At 41.4% G+C, this 18,846-nt stretch overlaps 1 protein-coding gene across 3 annotated transcripts in view; it reads left to right on the top strand.

Moving 5' to 3' along the window:
- The window catches only part of FGF14 (fibroblast growth factor 14), a 622,206-nt gene that overhangs the window by 423,215 nt on the left and 180,145 nt on the right, over positions 1-18,846 (top strand). Inside the window, exon 1 of one of the 3 annotated variants that reach the window (XM_004614048.2) lies at positions 17,954-18,667. The exons of the other annotated variants lie outside the window; for them this stretch is intronic. Coding sequence (XP_004614105.1) covers positions 18,475-18,667 — 193 coding nt within the window. The 5' untranslated portion in view covers positions 17,954-18,474. Of the gene's footprint in view, positions 1-17,953; positions 18,668-18,846 lie in introns of those variants that run through there. 3 annotated transcript variants of the gene reach the window in all.

Here is an 18,846-nt window from a genome sequence, read left to right as displayed (position 1 = left end):
CGATGAACAATGGGATGATAGTGATAGTGATAGTGCTACAGTAGTGAAAATAGTGTTATTTTTTTATGGTGCTGATGTACAAATTTACTGCACCCCTCCACCATCAAAGTACTCAAGACCATCCAGCACTGTCTCCACGTCATGTCTGGTCTGATCTTCACTGCCCTTCTGCTTCCCCTACTGCTTGCTGATCAGTTCTGTAATTCAAGGCTAAGGGTTTGTCATCTTTTGATACTGCCTATTCCTTTGTTTGTCTCTCTGTAATCCATAGTCACGCGAGATCATCTGCTATGTGTTCTCCCTCTGACTTATTAAACGCAAGGGTATATTCTCCAGTTCCATCCATGTGGCAGCTAACTGCATGAATTCATCTTTTCTTTCAGGGCAGCGATATTCTACTGTGAAAGATTTCCAAAATGTCTTGCCCATTCATCTGCTATCGGACATTTGATTTATAATGCTGTGGGATGTGTCATGGGAAGTGCTAGGACAGGAACACGACAGGCACTGTTGGGTCAACATGTTTTGCTGCTTCCTGGCACAACCATTTGCGGGGGCCTTTTTCGCACTTGTCTCTGGGAAGTGCAGTTCTGGGGTGAGTCTTTCCCAGACCCCCAGGGCCTGACCAGGTCACAGGAGGAAATCGACCTTCCGAAGTTCTGCAACAACTAGACCCAGCATGGCCTGTGGGCCCAGCCTGTCATTAGGTGATGGCGGTAGATAATTCTGCAGGTGAACAGAGCTGGCGAGACCCTGACTTGACACACCATATTATCTCCCTCATCTTTCAGAGAACACAGAGAGAAAGACATGTAGCTCTTTAAAAGTTTTAAGAGAATGAACGGGGCTGGAGCGATAGCACAGCGGGTAGGGCATTTGCCTTGCACGCACCTGACCCGGGTTCGATCCCCGGCATCCTATATGGTCCCCCGAGCACTGCCAGGAGTAATTCCTGAGTGCTAAAGCCAGGAGTAACCCCTGAGCATTGCTGGGTGTGACCCAAAAAGCAAAAAAAAAAAAAAACTTTTAAGAGAACGAAGATAAGAGCCTCATTCTGAGGTCTCAGTGTTGATTATTAGAGAGAACATGAAAAATGTGTATCAGAAGAGCAAGCAGACACCCCCCATTGCCAATAAGAGGTATGGAGTAGCGGGTGTGAAGTCTTGGGACTAAGATAAGACAAGGGGGTCATGGTGAGAGGAAGGAGGAGAAGGCACGAGTGAAAGGGAATATTTGAATTCTTACATAGTTGTTTACTGATCGGGATACAGAACGATCCTATAGAAATGTGTGACCTGGGCAATAAATAGGTCATAGGTCATCTATGTTGATGCCTCAAGACTGCTGAGTGTGGGGGATGGTGATGGTGTGTGTGTGTGGGGGACTGTTTACCCAGCTGGCAGAACAGCATCAGGTGTGGGTCAAATTCTGGGAAGGACTTGTTGAAATTCATGCCATTGTTAAGCCCAGGACTATGGATTCCTAAGCAGCGAGACGGACAGAGACACTAACTCAATACTGCAAAAACAGTAGGAGTTTTATTCCAGTGTACTGGGGTCAACTCTCTCACCCAGAGTGGTCTATTGATAGTGACCCTGACTTCAGGCAACAAGCAGTTTAGATAGGGTTTGATGACATAAGCAGTGCGTGTCTTATTGTTTCCGAAAACAACCTTATCTAGCTACCAAACGAAGGTGCTTTGGCAAGTATCCAGGATAACAGTGGTCAGGCAATAGTTAAACAATAGTTCCCACTAGCAGTTTATGGTTTCATAAGCTACTCATTCTTTTAGGATTAACAAAGGACAATTTCTGGGGCATTTTGACTAGGGGCATAGGGATTGAGCTCACTTGCTGGGCCCAGGAATTTTCCCAGGTGGGTTCAGGTTGACTAGTTACACATTGTTTCACTGCTGGGAAACCCAGATTGGTTCAGTTCCCGGAACTGAACCTGAGGCCTGGCTGATTTTGCTTATTTCTGCTGCCTGTCATGGCATCAGTTTTGCCCTTACACCATCTGCAAAGGGAGAGAGAGATCCTTCAACTCTGGACTCTGAGTTCTTGGAGGGTTCCAGGGGAATTCAGACCAAATCTTCATTTGAATGTTAGGACAAAATAGAACTATATGGTTGCATGTCCCCTTCTAAAGAAATGCTGAGCAGTAAACTCCACGTAGGAGCAGTTATTTTTATTTTCCTTATCAGAGTCAGAGTGTTTTACCATGTTTGCTAAAATGTCTGTATGTACACAGGCTTTAATCTAGATCAAAGGTACAAGAGCTTTTACAGTCTAAAAGAATGTGGCTTTCAAGAAAACAAAACTGCACTCTTCGTAGCAATTAGGAAAAGCAATGGAGGATAGTTTGCAGGTGATTAAACCCCTACACAGTAAGAAGAAATCTCTTGAAGGACTAGATCACCATAGAGTGAGCATCCGTGACAACTAGAGCATCCCAGTAACATATATTTCTGTGTTTATCACTGCAGCACTAATGCTATAATGTGGGGAAATGCATTTGCTGTACAGAAGAGGTTTACCTTGAGGCCACGGTGTGACTGTCAAAGCAACCATGCTTTCCTGTGGAAAATTATTTTTGCTTCGTATGACATGGAGATTGTAAACACTTCCAGCCTGTGGCTTCTCTCACTCAGAGTCTAATCGTCTCACTGAAGATAATGTTGCTCTAAAGACTGCAGCCTTGATTTCTCATAGAAAAATAACTTGGGTTATTTTTTTGTTGGTTTCTTAATCATATTACTTCACATCTGTTAGTGGATACAATCACTTATCTACAGATGTAATTGTTTACAGCTCTGCAAGCAGAAGGGGGAAGGGAATGTTTTGTTGTTTGAAAATTCTGAATCCAAGATACCTGATAAAGAGAATATTTTCTCAAAGTCAAAGGAGTAATGGGACTCTATCATTTTTTTTAAAGCATGGCTGGAGAGGATACAGGACGTACTCTCTTGCATGAGGCTGATGCAGGTTCCATCCCTGACACAATAAATGCCTGTATATTCCCCTGAGCATCATCAGCAATCAACCCTGAACACAGATCCTGAGTTGATACTGGGTGATACTGAGTTGATACTGAGTTGATACTCAGCTAACCCTGAGTACTGCTGGGTGGAGCCCACTTTTTTCCCCCCTGCAAAAAAAAAATGCAATCTAACCAGATACTAGATATCTGTAGCTAGCTCCTTAGCAAAACACTAGACTTTCTCCTTTATTTATGTTTCATCCTAGGTCTTTTTAATCAACATAACTGTTTTTAAAATTAAGCCTTTTATAATTTAAAGACATCGTTTTCTCCTTTTTAAACTTCTGGAAAAATAAACATGTGAATCAGCTATAACTCAGAAATCACTGATAAACACCATTCACACTTCCTTTTAATCTATTTTGATGTGTATATGCATCTATTAACATATCCTGTTTTGTGTATATTTTAGCATTAATTTCTCTAAATCTTTTTCTCAGATAATAGAAAGCGAGGGAAAAGACAGGAGAGGAACTTGCGATTATACAGAAAGATGTATGTGTTTTGTATATGTGTTTAATGTATGGGATGTAAGTGTATTGTGTGTATTTACAACTGTGATTTTTATCACAAATGTGGATGACTAAATTTCCATGAAAAAATTAGTGTGATTGCATGAAAATATCAGGTAAACTATATTGCAATATTCCAAACATATATGGAAAAACATTTTGATTAAAACTTTTTTCCATTTCATTTAGAGTATTGCAGGAATTGCAGGGAGGGAGGGAGAGAGAATATGTACATATCACATATCACAGGTTGCTAGTTGGGCAGCAGAGGGGATGCCTAGAAAAACATTTGTCATGATTATTTTAATATTTATTTGCCTAGCTGTTTCTGCAGATGGTGCAAATTTCTTCAAAAGGCTCATACTTCCAATATGTTATCAGCTGAGACTTTTTGTATCCTTGCCCCCAACACAGATTGGGTACTTTGAGGGGTATAAAACTGTTTTTATCTGATTTTCACAGTTAAGCTATAAAGGTTTAACTTGGGCTTTCTCTCGTTTTATAGTTTCTTTCTACGATCCTCATATCCTTCTTGTCTACCGGGTGAATAACCCCCATTTGTTAAATCTCAGCTCTTTCCTGACCGGCATCAGGCATAACTTGTTCCCTCTTCCACTCTTCATGTACAAATTGTAGGTGCCATATTTCTGACTCTCAGATCCCCTCCTCATGCAGTCCTCTTCCCAATTTGAAAAGCCTGAGGGTAGAATCATTCTTTATTAACAGCTGAATATTGTGCAAAGCAAGACAATGAAGAGTTGATTGTTCCATTGATCTGTTAGTTGAAGAAAGGGAAGGATGGATGGATGGATGAATGGATCGAATGGATGGATGAATGGATGGATGGGTGAATGGATTTTGATCAAGTAAGCTAAGATTGATGCTGTTGATAAAAATAATCTTTTCAGTAATATATTGATCAAATAGGAGCCAATATTACAAATGTTACCCACAGATAACTCAGGTTCCTTAAGGATGTACATCCACATGTGACCATCATGAGCTGTGTTTAACAAGCAAGGTGGAGGATAGTCATTCCCCAAAAGATCTGGGTCATTTGAATATGACTCTTCTCCCATGAAACCAGGTTTTGGGGGAAGCATAAGGGTAAATAGAGTCACTGAACCCAGAGCTGATACTGTTGCCACATAGTTTATTGATCAGTATAGTTGTTAGCTTAGAAAACAAATTAACCTGGTATCTGAGCTTATTGATCAGAAAATGTTAAGACATCTCTAAGGCTATTATTGATCATACTTTTAAAGATAGAAAGTAATAACATAATGTAATGAATTGAGCTTTCTGTTGAAATCTCCAACCTTAAGATTTGAGAAATAAGCTATGTTCTTCATGTACTTAGAAGTTACTTTCCATATTTAATGAGATTATAAAACATCAAATAGTCTGGACACCTCCATGCACCCTTTTCATGATTCCAGTCACTTTTAATACTTTATGAGAAGTATATTCTTTAATAAAGAAGAGTTTTTGAAAGGCATACATACCTGGTAAGAAAGAGAATGCTACCAAGGCATACATGTCTTATTTTTGCATGGCATATCAGAGTTCAGAAGGCCAAAACACTCACTCTTTATGTTTTACTCCTCCTTTTTGGAGCAGAGTAAAAAAACATGCTGAATGTGGACTTTGGGTATATTGGCAAGTGCCAGAATTGTAATTCAGAGCATCCAAACTCAGGCCTTCTGTGGGGGTGTCTGGGAGTTTGGGGGACCTATTGACCTTTCCTGTCTCTGGGACCTTGAGAAAGGGGTGGTGGGGGCGTGGGGTTATGGACATGGACTTTTTCAAGAGAAAGTACAATGTCCTTTCAAGGAATACTTGGAAAGAGCTCTTCATCATTCTGAAAATGGGAACCACAGCCAAGTTTCAGGAATTAGAACATCTGGTCTACCTCAAAAAACTTGCACCAAAAAAAAAAAGAAAATTACATTAGAATATTTGTTCAGATTCATGCAGCACGACCCCAAGGGTTAAGAGAGAAATGTTGTAAGTGGGTCTATATTGAATATCTTTCTCCTGTTTGTAGTGAAAACTCTAGGTCTGACTGAATCTAAGTCTTGTTCTGCTAGAAATAATGTCTTGAGAAGATCACTTAGCCCATTCCTGGGGAGGTGTGCACGGGGGCCTGTGAGCAGCTGTTCAGTTACGTATCATGGAGAAATGAATCCTGGTTATACAGTTTATCCCTAGAAGAGGTGTGCGTGGGAGAGATATGTCCAGTTTTTCAACATTTAAGATATATTTCTGGAATCTAAGTGATAGCATGGTAGATAGAGTGCTTGCTTTGCACAGGCCTAACTGGATCCTATCCCTTGCATCCTAGAGGGTTCCCCAACCATGCTGTCACCAAGAGTTCCTCAGAAGAGCCAGGGGTAAGCCAGGTGAGGCCCCCACACAAAAGAGATTTATCATTATGTATTTATACATCTATATACTTATCTGTTTATCTACATCCATATCATTATGTACACATCTAGCCATTTATCTCCTACCTTAAAACCTACAGATTAGAATGATACCTTTTCTTGATCGGTAGCCAAAGGCTTTGTGCAACCATTGTGTATTATTACTTTTGGAAAGCAGTGTAAGATATCTATAGTGACCCAGAGAATGGTAAAAAAGAAGAGAATGAGTAAACAAAGAGAAATTTAGTGATTGAAATTTCTTTATTTGTTTTGGTTTGAGGACCATAGCCAGTGATGCTCAGGGATTACTCCTGGCTCTGTCTGAAAGACCATATGGCATACTCGGGATCAAACCTGGGTCGGCTTTGTGCAAGGGAAACATTCTACCCACCCTACCAGCTGTAGTATTGCTGCAGACCTAGAGATTAAATTCCAAAACTTATCTAAAACTCATTATGAGAAGTATTGTGCCCAAAGTTATTCCTTTTCCTACATCTCTCCTCTTCTGTTCACATCAAACTCAGGGAAATAATTTTGACTTCCTTAAGAACTTTGAACTTTGGTGGTAACTTTCACTTGTATTCAGTGTCAAATCTACAGTTAAGGCAAAGTTTTACCAAAAGTACTAGTCTAAATTTCTAAACAGAAACAATAATTATCTGTTATTCCCACAGCTACAGACAAATGAAAATGGAGTTGGGGGATGAAAGACATTGTGATCTATTTTCTTCATTTGGTTGTAGCCTTAGGCTCCAAATCTCATTTTGCAGAGTATCACATGTCTAACTTTCATTTTATTCAGCTCAATTTGATGACCCCAACTTTCACCAAAGGCATGTTCTAAACTCAAGAAATTAAGTTTTTCATGGATTTGTGAACACAGAAAATATATTCTCATGATTCATAGGAGAACACAATGGCTATTTCTACAGTAATGAGGATTGTACTCTTTTTCTGATACATGCAGAAATTAAACTCATTAAGAAACTCAGGTAAGCAGGTGGTGGTGTAGAGACCCAGCCCATGAATTCTGAGTAGGAAGTATAGTTAGGGGGGAGGATCAGAAACAGGCATTCATATAAGAGCTACAATCAAATAAAAGCTGCATTGAAAAGATCACATTTTCAGGAAAGGGGAGTCTCACTTATTTTAGGCACCATGATTTACAGTGCTGTTAATGGTAGGTTTTCGTGGATAAAATGTTCCAGCATCACACCTTCCAGAAGAGTGACCCATTCCTTCCACCATTGTTGCAGTATCCCCTGGCCATCCTGCACCCCTCATGCTAGGCTTTCTTCTGAATACCTGTTTCCAGTTTCTGTTGACTTTGGATATCTATTTCCTTAACGTTTATTTATGTTCCTCACATGAGAGAGATCATTGTGTATCTGTCCCTCTCCTCCTGACTAATTCACTTTGTATGGTATGCTCCAGATTCATTCACATAGCAGTGTGTAATTTTATCTTATAGCCAAGAAGTATTCCGTTGTGTATATATACCATAGCTCCTTTGTCCAGGCATCTGATTTTTTTACACTTAGGTAATTTCCAATTTTTGATATATGAGTATATGAAAAGAAGGCATTTGATAAAATCTAACACTAATTTATGATAAAAACTATCATTTTATTGGGACATATCTTCACTACTCTGGTAAGATTGGATGAGTGGTTATCAAGTGCCAGTGTCAAAATTTTCATGGGAATCTCCTTCCTAACCTCCTTCCACTTTTCTTCTTCTTTCTTTCCTCCTTTCTTTTTCTTTTTCTTTTTGTGGGTGCAATAGCAAATCAAATTGACATCAGCAATTAGTAATAGAAAGGAAATGCTTAATTTCTTGTGCAGAGAGTTCCAATAAGACATAGAACCTAGTAAATGGCCAAATGATTTTTTAAAATCATGGCTTTTAGACAAAAAATAATAAATATATGAAAGACAGACAAAAATAAGTTTCTGAACTCTTTTTTTGAATAAATATTTTTTTAATAACTAACTAATTTAATAAGTCAAATGGAGCTTATTTTTACAGCTTTCCATCTCTGCCTCTATCAATAAAGGTTTCTCTCTCTATCTCTGCACAGTTATTTCTGCTTTCAGGAGTAATAGAGAGAAAGATCAGAGCAAATTCTGCTTTTAGGAGAATTGGAGGTTTAGAATATGATTCATTCTCTGACTGTTTCTTCAGTTTGAAACAATACTTGGAAAATAATCAATAAGAACATTATATATTGGCCTAGAACAGTACCCAACATTGAGCAGGTTTCTGTGTCCGAGTGTTTTCGATATGGTGAGTAGATTAGTCTCAATAATACACCCCTGATTTGTCAAGGACTTATCCAGATGTCCAAGTTCTGATTTATAGAACTGGTGAATATGTCGGTTGACTTTGTTCAGGTGATCAAAGATGTTTTGACATTAGGCATTATCCTAAGGATTGAAGTGGGGCCCAAGGCAACCCCTCATGTTTCTACAAGGGAAGACCCTAGCCTGGAACTCAGTGTTAGATCTGACCACAAAAAGGTTCAGAAATGCAAGAAAAAAATCCTGAGACATGGAATGAAGTTGGACTGTAGAAGATGAATAAAAGAAAGCACATTCATTCCTTTGTGCTTTCAGAAGGACCCAGCGCTACAGACATCTTCACTTAAACCCAGTGAAACTAGTGGTACTTTTGAACCTCCAAAGCTAAAGAAGAAGAAATCTGTGCTATTTTAAGGAACTTAAGTCTATAGCTGCTTTTCAAAAAAATCAATAGGAATTCATATGGTAGGTTATGGAGAAGATCTCAGAGGAGTGATTTCTGGGAACAGATTTTTCAGTTTGTAGGTTCAGAATAAACGAGTGAGGAGCATGGCATTGATTTAGAACATTTCATAAGTGCGTTGTTCTTTGGAAGTTCCTTTCACCGATGTCTCTTAGGAGTAGATTCTAGGATAAAAACCAGATTATCAGAAACTTTTCTTGAACACTAAGGCTAAGGAAGGTACTTGCCTCCCATGGGAGGTTGGGCTTGGTTTCATGGTTTGGAACATGTGCATCATGACTTTAAAAGATGTGTGTTCTGAACTACAAAGAGCTGTTGGAGACCTGTAGAATATAGACAGTGATCATGAACTTCAAGGTCATATAGCTCAAATATGATCTTTGATACACCCCCTGGTGTTTATCTCAATCATGTCATTCATTCATTTGTTTATTTTCTGTTCTTTTACATTTGGGGTATATACCTGGCTGTGCCCAGGACTTCTGGTTCTGTGGTCAGAGAGTACTAGTGGCTGGGCACAGGGAACTGTATGAAATGTTGGGGATCAAACTTGGGTCAATCTTGTGAAAAACAATTGCCTCCCACACTGTACCGTCTCTCCAGACACTCAATTGTGTCTTTTCAGTCACTCAACTATGCTCTTCATATGATCAATTTTCATGTGAAATTGTTAAAATATTTGAACATAGAGGTGATTTTTATTTATTATTTTTATTCAATTTTTCCTCTATAAGCATGTATTATGTTTATATTTAGAAAACATATTATTGGGTATTATGTCCTCATTCTTTCTTTGAGTCACTCTACAATTGTGGCTCTTAGTTTTAATTTGAACACAGATCATTTTTTCATATTGGAGGAAAACCATATCTAAGTTCTATCAAAAAGATGCAAACACAATGTATTTTGCAGTACAAAATTCAGAAGATTCACAGATATTCTTAAATCATCCAAGAAACTTTTGCGAATCATCACATCCCATGAGTTCCCATTCTAGGCTTGGTGCTACACAGATTACATGTCAAAGAGCTCACTACCAGGGGAGAGTGCAATAGAAGAAGCCGAAGTGTCACTTCTGGTTCCCCCACCTTATAGACACATAAATGCAGAGATTATTAAACATCTCTAGGGCCTAACATTCACTATGAATGAAATTAATGATACTTATTTCACTATGTACATAAATTCTGGACAGGCTGTCATGGTAATGTTAATTAGATATATTGGAAATTGGAAGAACTATAGTTTTAGTTTACATTGAAATAATCATGGCTAAAATCTATACTATTGTACCAAATTTTACTATTTGTTGACACATTTTCAAAATTTCATCTATTTGCCGTATTAAGATGACAGTAAATTAGGTTTCTAAGATTATTAAACTGGGAGATAGTCACTTTTCTCTGGAAATTATTAGTGAATGCTACCACACATTTTCACTTGATGCAAATAACACCCTTATCACAGGGATTTAGTTATGTGTTTTGGCAACTTATGTGTACAGCTGCACATGTATCTATGTGTCTAACACATATACGCTCAGCAAAAATACCACTATTACTCCCAAGCACTCATTGCTACACAGGTAGCAGTTTTAATGATTATTGAATAGGAATAAATAACAATTTTTATAACTTAGGTAAGATTACATCATATATGAACTTTACATAGAGATTATAAATGACCTTTGATTCGTTAACTTGGGAGAAATAAGACATCACCATTTTACAGTGATAAATTTAACGATTTTAAAAAACAATCCTCTGTACATCATTTGAAATTGATAATATTAGGGAGAAAGAGCATGGGGGTCAGTTGGCAGGATCTTAAGACACTGAAAGCAGTACAACTATGAAATCACTTCACTACTCCTGAGAGCTATGATGTCACAATTAAAAGCTTTCAAGTTCCAGAAAAATAAATAGATAAAATTGATGTTGCCACCTCCCATTATAAATTTGGTGTAAATACTTATTAAGTCAGCAATCAAAGCTCTGAAATGTACTTCTTTGGTTTTGGTGTTGGGCCACACCCAGCTGTGCTCAGGGCTTACTCCTGACTCTTCGCTCAGGGAGACTCTTGCAGTGCTTGGGGACCATGTGCAGGGCTCAAAATAGGCTGCATGCAAGGCAAGTTCCTTGCTCTCGGGCCTCTGAAATGCACTTTACTGTTCACTCTAATGGAGAGAAAAAACTGGAAGCCACTGAGAATATTGTTTCCAACATATTAGTCAAATTAAAAATATACTAGACTTGTAGAGCTGAGCCATCTGCTAGTATCAATCTGGTATTGCTTCTATAGGGAAGAATGTTCGTAAGTTTTTGGTAGCAATAGTTTCCACTTTTTCTTTATTGAATGAAAATATTAAGCAACAATAAAATTCCTTCCAGACTTTTTTTACTAGATAAAATCTGTTGCCTACTAGGAAAATTCGATCCAGTAAAATTAATTAACAGGACTCTATGACATTAGTGAAATCACTTCTTTAATAACAATCTAATTTAAACTATATAAGTATTCATTTAGATATCTTTTGAATCTAAAATAAAGGTCAATAATACTATTAATGAAAATGCATTTTGAACAAACTATAATTAACAGATAGGCAATCAATCCTAATTAATTAGTTGAAATGTGTCCTAAGTATGTCTTAACATTTCTTTTTTGATGTTCTTCCAAAATGAAAAAGGACATCAATATTGACAACATTCCCAGAATTTTCTCATGTATTTTCAAGTAGAACTATTTATCCAGAATAAAGATGAAAGCATAAATGCCACTACATACCATTTTTAACTCTACTTCATCTCAAATTAGTTTGTAAATATTTGTTTGTGAAAAACATTAAATTCTGCTATTTACATTTAGCATAGGAACTGTTTAAAATGTAATTTATTTCTCGTGGAATCATGTGAGGAGATGATTAATAAGCCAAGAAGAAATATTTGGAGGATACTTGTTTCTTTGCTATCTAGTTCTTTCATTCAGAACCACTAGACATAATGTTATAGACATTGCCTTGTTATATTATCATCATTATTGCAAACAACTTCTTTGTTTCTGTGAGGGGCACACCTATGAGTGTGTGCATGCATCCCAAGACCTTGAGCACACTTGACCTGTTCTTTATAACTTGTGCCACATCCCTGGCTCCTGTGGTAGCATTTGATATAGGCATTAAAAATCCAAAATATATTCTTTAGACCATGTTTGTGTGAAGTTGAAATAAACTAAAATGTGTGTCTCTTTAGTACAAAAAAACAGACAAAAACACATTTATTCTTAACTTAAAACAATCTATACCAAAAATATAGTCAAATCCCTATAATAATAAAATAATTGCCAAGACAGTTTCATAATTGTTTAGAATTCGACTATCTTTATAGTTATAATTAGTCCTGAGAAATACGTATATAGACCTATTTCAATTATCATAAATTCATTGTAATAAACATGAAAAGGGTGTTGTCAGTTGACATCAGAGACATCAAGGAAGAAAGTAGAGAATGTGTGCAGGGGTTTGCGTCACAGAGACCCATAGGACAGTTCTCTCCAATCGGATAGAATATTGTGAATTCTGTCAAACTTGTTCCACAGCCCCTAGCAGATGGGGCTAGTCCCAGAAAATGAGACAAACACACACATAAGGAGACAAACACCAGTGCAGCCCTTAGTAATCTCCCGGGCAGGCCTTTTATTCAACACAAGATAGTGGCCCCACCCAGGATCCCAACTCTTAAACAATGAGTCATTGCTGACAGTCAGAAAGGACAGTTAATAAGCACATTCTCTGTAATGCCAGGGAACTTTCAGGCCACCCCGGTATGCTTAAGGGACACCAGAACCACACATGAAAGAGATCAGCAACCTCCAGGGCTACATGCCCTGAGATGCTAAGGTAACCAGGTGGTGCTCTAGATTCATCTCTGGTTGGGTACAAGGAAAACATGCTCCTTAACTTTTATACTATCTCCGATAGGTTTGTTCTTTAAAAGGAGTAGATATTGCAAATGCAAAAGGAAGCACATAGGATTATTATAAGTGGGAAGTTCTCTGTAGTACCATAGAAATAGATAGAAGATTGAAAATATGAACTGTGTTTGGGGGCAGTGTTAGCAATATTAAATGGATCAGCAAGAGAAAATCTCAACTGATAAGATAAAATGTGAGCAAAAATGGAAGGAGCTGAGGGACAGATGGAAGAGAATAAATGTTCTCTTCTAGAGCATACCAGGTAGTTTGAGGAAGAACAAGAATGAATGAAGAGAGATAAGTCAAGGTGACATCAGAGAACAAACGGAGGTCACTGAGCACTCATGTGTGGCCCTGGAGTCCCCAACTAATGACAGTTGTGGGATACAATCCATATAGGACATTATTAGCCCCATGGGGGCTTTGCCTTCTGGTGTGGATTTTGAATAGGAGCAAGATACGCTCTTATTTATAACTTAGACACTAGTTACACTGCTGAAGGCTTATCAAAGAAATAAATAGATCCCATGGAACCAATATAATTCCCTTTGAAATAGTCAAAATGGTGGTGCTAAGTCTTAGTGGATGTACTGAAAGTAACATTCAGGATATATTTTGAAGACCAAGTGAATAGATGGTATTCACTATGAAAAAGGTTGCATAAGAAATATTAAAAAAATAAAATTTTAATGTATTTTTTTTGCCCTGGGGAATCAGAAGAATGGAGCTGTCACTTCAAAAATGGGGTAGATTGTCAGTCTTAAAAAGATTAATCTTGGCCATAGTAAGCATGTTTAGCATGTTTTAGATATATTCATAAAATTGTCAATCTAGGACTGGTCATTGTATAAATGACTGAATAATAAGGAGTTAAGCAGTTATCTATAACTATCATGAAATAGAGCAGTGTGCCAGGCACTGCTCTGTTTTTATGTAATGCATCTCATTTAATCCTATACTGCATGTTTTATACAATATCTCTTATAATGCTATAACCTTTTGGAGTTTAGTTATACCATAGTCTTGTTAAAGAGAATTTCTTTAATAGTCTTTGGAAAGTCTTAATTTCTAAAAATTGAGACTTTTGGAATTAATTTCTGACAGTCCAGTTTGCCTTATTTCAGTTCGGATCTTAGCCATATTACCATTGGATTATTTACAAGGAGCAATGCAAATGTTCCGGGCAGAGAAAATATATGCACAGTTGCAGGGAGGGGGGTTCTGGAGAGCTGCAAGCCCAAGGATGTTGTTAGATAACTTGTTTTCAGTGAACTAATGCTTCTATCAGACTTTGCAGTTTTATAACTCTTTTCTCTTAGCACACGCAGCAGTCTTTGCAAAGATAGGAACTGTTCTTATTATAGGTGTTCAATGGGTGAGAAAATTGTCTTTTAGAACGAAGTTCTCATCTTTGGTCAATTACAAACTTAAAATTTGGACTTCACGAAAGCTATATAGAAAGTGCCTTTCCTGCTGTATTATCTCCTCAGGACCAAATTATTTTTAAATATTTCAGATTATGTTCAGTTATCATGTATCCATTTAGGAGCTGAGAAAATAATCTGGAGATATATATTTTGCTATTAAACATATGAAAATCAGAACAGAATTTACAAAATAGTAGTGAGCTACTTGGGAAATAAGAGATAATCGCTTTCTGATTTCGGCACGCTGGAGACAGATAGAAGCATTACCTTTGTTTACTAAATCTGACCTCATGTGAACTGTGAAGGAGACTCATTGCACATCTCAGTTTTAGAGCTGGAGAAATGGAGAATAAAACAACCTCCTGTAGGTCATCATCCAGCCAGGGGACAGGAAGGTTATTACAGGAAAGGAAGTTGGGGGCTAGGATTTTGGGGGTGGGGAGCACCCAGACAGTACTGCAAGGAAATGGACTTTCAGGAGAAAGTGGGGGCTGGATTGTATTGTGCAAGAAACCCTACCATAACAGTATTATAAACCACGGTGCTTAAACTAAAATGAAAAGAAGAAGTGAAGGCAGTTCATCTTAAAAAAGAGTTTAATCCACAAATTCCTGGTAGTTGCATCTGGAGTCACTGACTGTGCAGGAGGTAGTTCACTGTGTGTGTCTATAAAGGCAAAGGGGAAACTATTTATTCCCAAGAGTTGCTCTTGTGTGAGAAGTTGTTCTCGGAATCACAAGAAGCCACGGATTCTGTTCACCGGCCCTTAGCCGACTTCCTTCCTGATTCTGCACATGCCTTTTTTATCACAGCTAAGACAGCAGATGGCTCTCTTGCGTTTTCTTTCACTTACCTTCATCTGTAAACAACCCAACTGTTTGGGGAAGGTAAAAGGGAAAATTCACGATTATTCCCGTGCTGTCCCCCCCCCCCCACCGAATTTCCCTTAAAACTGGAAGCCCAGAAGAATAGGAAGGACTGCCTAATGTTTGTGAAAATCGCTGGTTAAAGGGAGGCGCTGAACCTGAGCCCGCAGTTCCAGGCGCTGCGCCCGGGAGGACTGAGAACCCGGGAAGAGTATTTCTCGGCTATCAGAAAACGGAAAGGCTTTGTGCGCCAAGGTGTGTTATTAATGTAGTGGAAGCTGTGAGGATTAATCTCCTTTCCACCTTATTTTGGAGGGAGGGGGGGTGGAAAGCTGCTTTTCAGGGAGAAGAGTATCAGGGTTCTCAGCCTGCGCTCCTCCCCCTCAGGGGGATTTGCTGGCGCCCAGAGAGCCGAGACCGGGACCAACGGGGACCAGGATCTGTCCGTGGTACTGAACCTCAACCCTGCTTGGGGCGCCAGGGGCTGGGCAGGATCCTGTCGGCGGTGCTGAATCCCGCCCGCGTGAGGAGGTGGCTGAGCCGTTAGAGTTGCCTGATGCAGCCGCCAGCCCGCCTTGTACTAGTTAATCTAGTACAAGGGATTGGTTGGAAGAGCTGCAGTATTTGAACGGGAGTGGAAGGAAAACAATCAACCCAGCAACAGGAATAATAAAAAGCTCAATTCCATTCTTTTCAAAATAATAGAGTAGGCATATATTTTAAAGACTGAAAAAATGTCTTTCAGAGAAAATTAGACATTGTTGGTTGTGAGATTTGAACCATATTTAAGAGTGTTACTACATCCAGCATTTATACTTTAAATAAAACTCAAGATAAAAAGTTTTAGAAAAATGTGTTTGCTCTAATTTGAAATTTATTTGGAAAGTCCTGTGTGTAATATTTTTAAATGTTCCAATGACTTCCCTTCAACAATGGAAGGCAGGAGTAGCTACTTTTGTTTTTGTTTGATAGACATCATTTCAGAGAGGATTTATAAAGATCTATGCTAATAGCTTTTAATTAGGCATATCCATCTCTGCAGATGGCATCCCCCCATCTTAAGAATATCGATGCAGCACACAGATTCAGAAAAAATAAGAGAAAAAGATCTCATGAAACAAATAATACAATGGATAACACATTCCTGTTGTAACTTTTATTAAATCATGGGTGAATAGGGATTGAAGTTTTCCGCCAACACTACTTCTACCAATACATTTTACTAGTGGCATATTTAAAAATTAGATGCAGCTTAATAAGATAGGTGAGAATGTGTTTACAGAGTATATGTCCCTTAATATTAAACATTTCACAGGCCAGCCTGCAGCCCATGATCTCTGCATGAAACCCGATTTTCATGCTCCTTACAGATTAGATTCTATTTGCCCAAGGAAACTTGGTAGTAAATATGAGAAAAGTATAATAAATTCAACAGAGCTGCATTCACTTTCCTGGAGAAATTGTCTATGGGTTTTCTAGCAGTAGCAGAAGGTGTGGCACCTCCTTGAAATCAGCCCTTGGCTGAACTTCTCCCACTTGCCACGTTGCCAGTATTTGAAGCACTTCACTGCCTATTCCTGAGACAGAAAAGGACTGAGTGGTGGTTCAAAACTGCTCCCAGAAAAGCTTGCCTAGAGTGCTCTAGAACAGTCATCGAGAAGTGCTGGCTGCAAGTCTCCTGATGGCCTGAGCATTCTGCTTTGCTCCATCCTTCACCCAATGACAGAGTGTCTCCTTTTGGCAGTCCCTTCCTTTACCTTCCCAGACTGATAAGTGAAACAGCTCAAATGATAAGCAAACAGCTTCCAGGGGAGAGGTGAGGAGCTTCTCCTGGTTCTGTCACTCCATGTGTATCCTAGAAACCGGCCCTGAATCTGTCTATCCAAGCATGAAGCGCTTCTCTCCTGGAGTTTGCTCCTTTTACTCTCTTCCTCTTTTGCATCCTTGAGGAACTGAAGCTGCCTTTCCCAGACTGGAAATCCAGGAGACGAGGCAGCAGACAAGACACTGAATTTCAGACAGTTCATTTGGCTTTGGAGAGAGAGAGGACGTGGGAAAGAGAAAAGATGGGGAGAAATAGTAGAGAGAAGAGAGGAGAGGGAGGAGAGAAAGCTAGAAGAAAGGAAGGGAGAAAAAAGGAAGAGAGCAGAGAGAAAAGGAAGAGAAAGGAGAGAGGAAGCGAAAGAGGAGAGACATACAGAGAGAGAGAGAGAGAGAGAGAGAGAGAGAGAGAGAGAGAGAGAGAGAGGAGTTCTCCATCCAGGGCCCCTAGTCTGTCTGCTTTTTGGTGTCACAGGAACATCGTGCCGCTTCCCGCCTTTCCCAATCCTTAATATTTCTCTCCTGTCTCCCCCAACCATTTGGTAGATGTGCCCCCCCTAGCCGCTGTGGCTGTCCTCTGCCCTGCTGGGTGTCGGGGGCGCAGCTCTGGGAAGGCACTCCTTCCATTCCGCCTGACGCCTGTCCCTCCCCCACCTCCTTTGGCTCCGTCACCTTCTAGCCACTGCCCAGGGAGTTGAGCAAGTTTGGAGGACTCGGTGAGGTGCGGAGGCGCCGCCCAGCCCAGGGCCGACCCCTCCACCCCCGGCGCCCTCCTTTTCCCCCCGCCTTCCAGGAGTGGGGGCGCTTGGGGATCAGCGGGGAGGGCCGAAGAAGCCACACGCCCTCCAGCCGCAGCTGAGAGTTTCCGGGACCCGGAGACTCCTCCAGCGCCAGAAACCTCGGCGTGGCAGCCCGGGGAACCTGCCGGTCTCGCCTGGGAGAAACGCACCGGTCTCCCTCCAATTTCCCTGCTTGGGGGCCACCTCCTTGCGCCCCACCTCCTGCGGTTTATTTACGCTTCCTTTCTTCTTATTAAGCCTTCTTCCTATTTTGAAAGAACCGTTACCCAACACACGTCTCTGTTTTCTTCTCTGCTGAAGCGAGACCCAGGAGGGGGACCGGGGAGGGGGTTGTAGTAGGGTGGGACCGAGGCGCTTTGATTAGCGATCTCGGGGGAGCGGATCGCTCTCTCCAGATGCTGATTTCTCCAGCACTTGGCAATCACCGGCAGAACCGGCGTGCGGGCGGCGGCGGCGGCAGCGGCACGGGCCAGGGGGCAGTGCCAGGCGGGCAGCTGAGTCCTGCCGGGCGCGCCCGGGACCGACGGACGCGCTGAGCCCCGGCCGGAGCGGGCGTTCCACCCCGTGCCCGGGAAGAAGGCGGGCAGGGCGCGCGGAGAGCCCGAGACGCGGAGACGGCCTCCGAGCCCCCCGCCTGCCTCCGACGCGGCCGCGACCTCCGCTTGCCGTGCAGTGCCCGCTGCGCCCTGGGCGCACCCGCCGAGCAGGCGATGGGTCCGGGTCGGGACTGAGCGCCCGAGCCCGCTCCCGGCCCCCTGAGGGCGGCTGTCCGCGCCCGCCCCGCGCTCTCGCGGCCGGCCCGCGCGCGCCTCGGTGCCCTCCTCCCTCGGACCCGCGCCCGGGCCACCATGGCCGCGGCCATCGCCAGCGGTTTGATCCGCCAGAAGCGGCAGGCGCGGGAGCAGCACTGGGACCGGCCGTCGGCCAGCAGGAGGCGGAGCAGCCCCAGCAAGAACCGCGGGCTGTGCAACGGCAACCTGGTGGATATCTTCTCCAAAGTGCGCATCTTCGGCCTCAAGAAGCGCAGGTTGCGGCGCCAAGGTCTGTGCGGGGGCCCGGGGGCCCGCGCGGCCCCCAGCCCTCTCCCCCACGGGCTCCCTCCGGGTCGCCCCTCCTTCCTCCCTTTCTTCTCGGGACCACCCTGCCCCCGCCGCCCTGCCCAGCCTCAGCGTCCCCCTCCCGGGCTCACCGCCGCGCGCGCCTGGCCCGTGGGACCTGGT

This window comes from Sorex araneus, chromosome 1 (genome assembly GCF_027595985.1).
Source record: "Sorex araneus isolate mSorAra2 chromosome 1, mSorAra2.pri, whole genome shotgun sequence".
NCBI classification, from domain to species: Eukaryota; Metazoa; Chordata; class Mammalia; order Eulipotyphla; family Soricidae; genus Sorex; species Sorex araneus.
The sequence above is the reverse complement of the archived record's forward strand: the minus strand, read 5'-3'. Positions and strand labels throughout refer to the sequence as shown.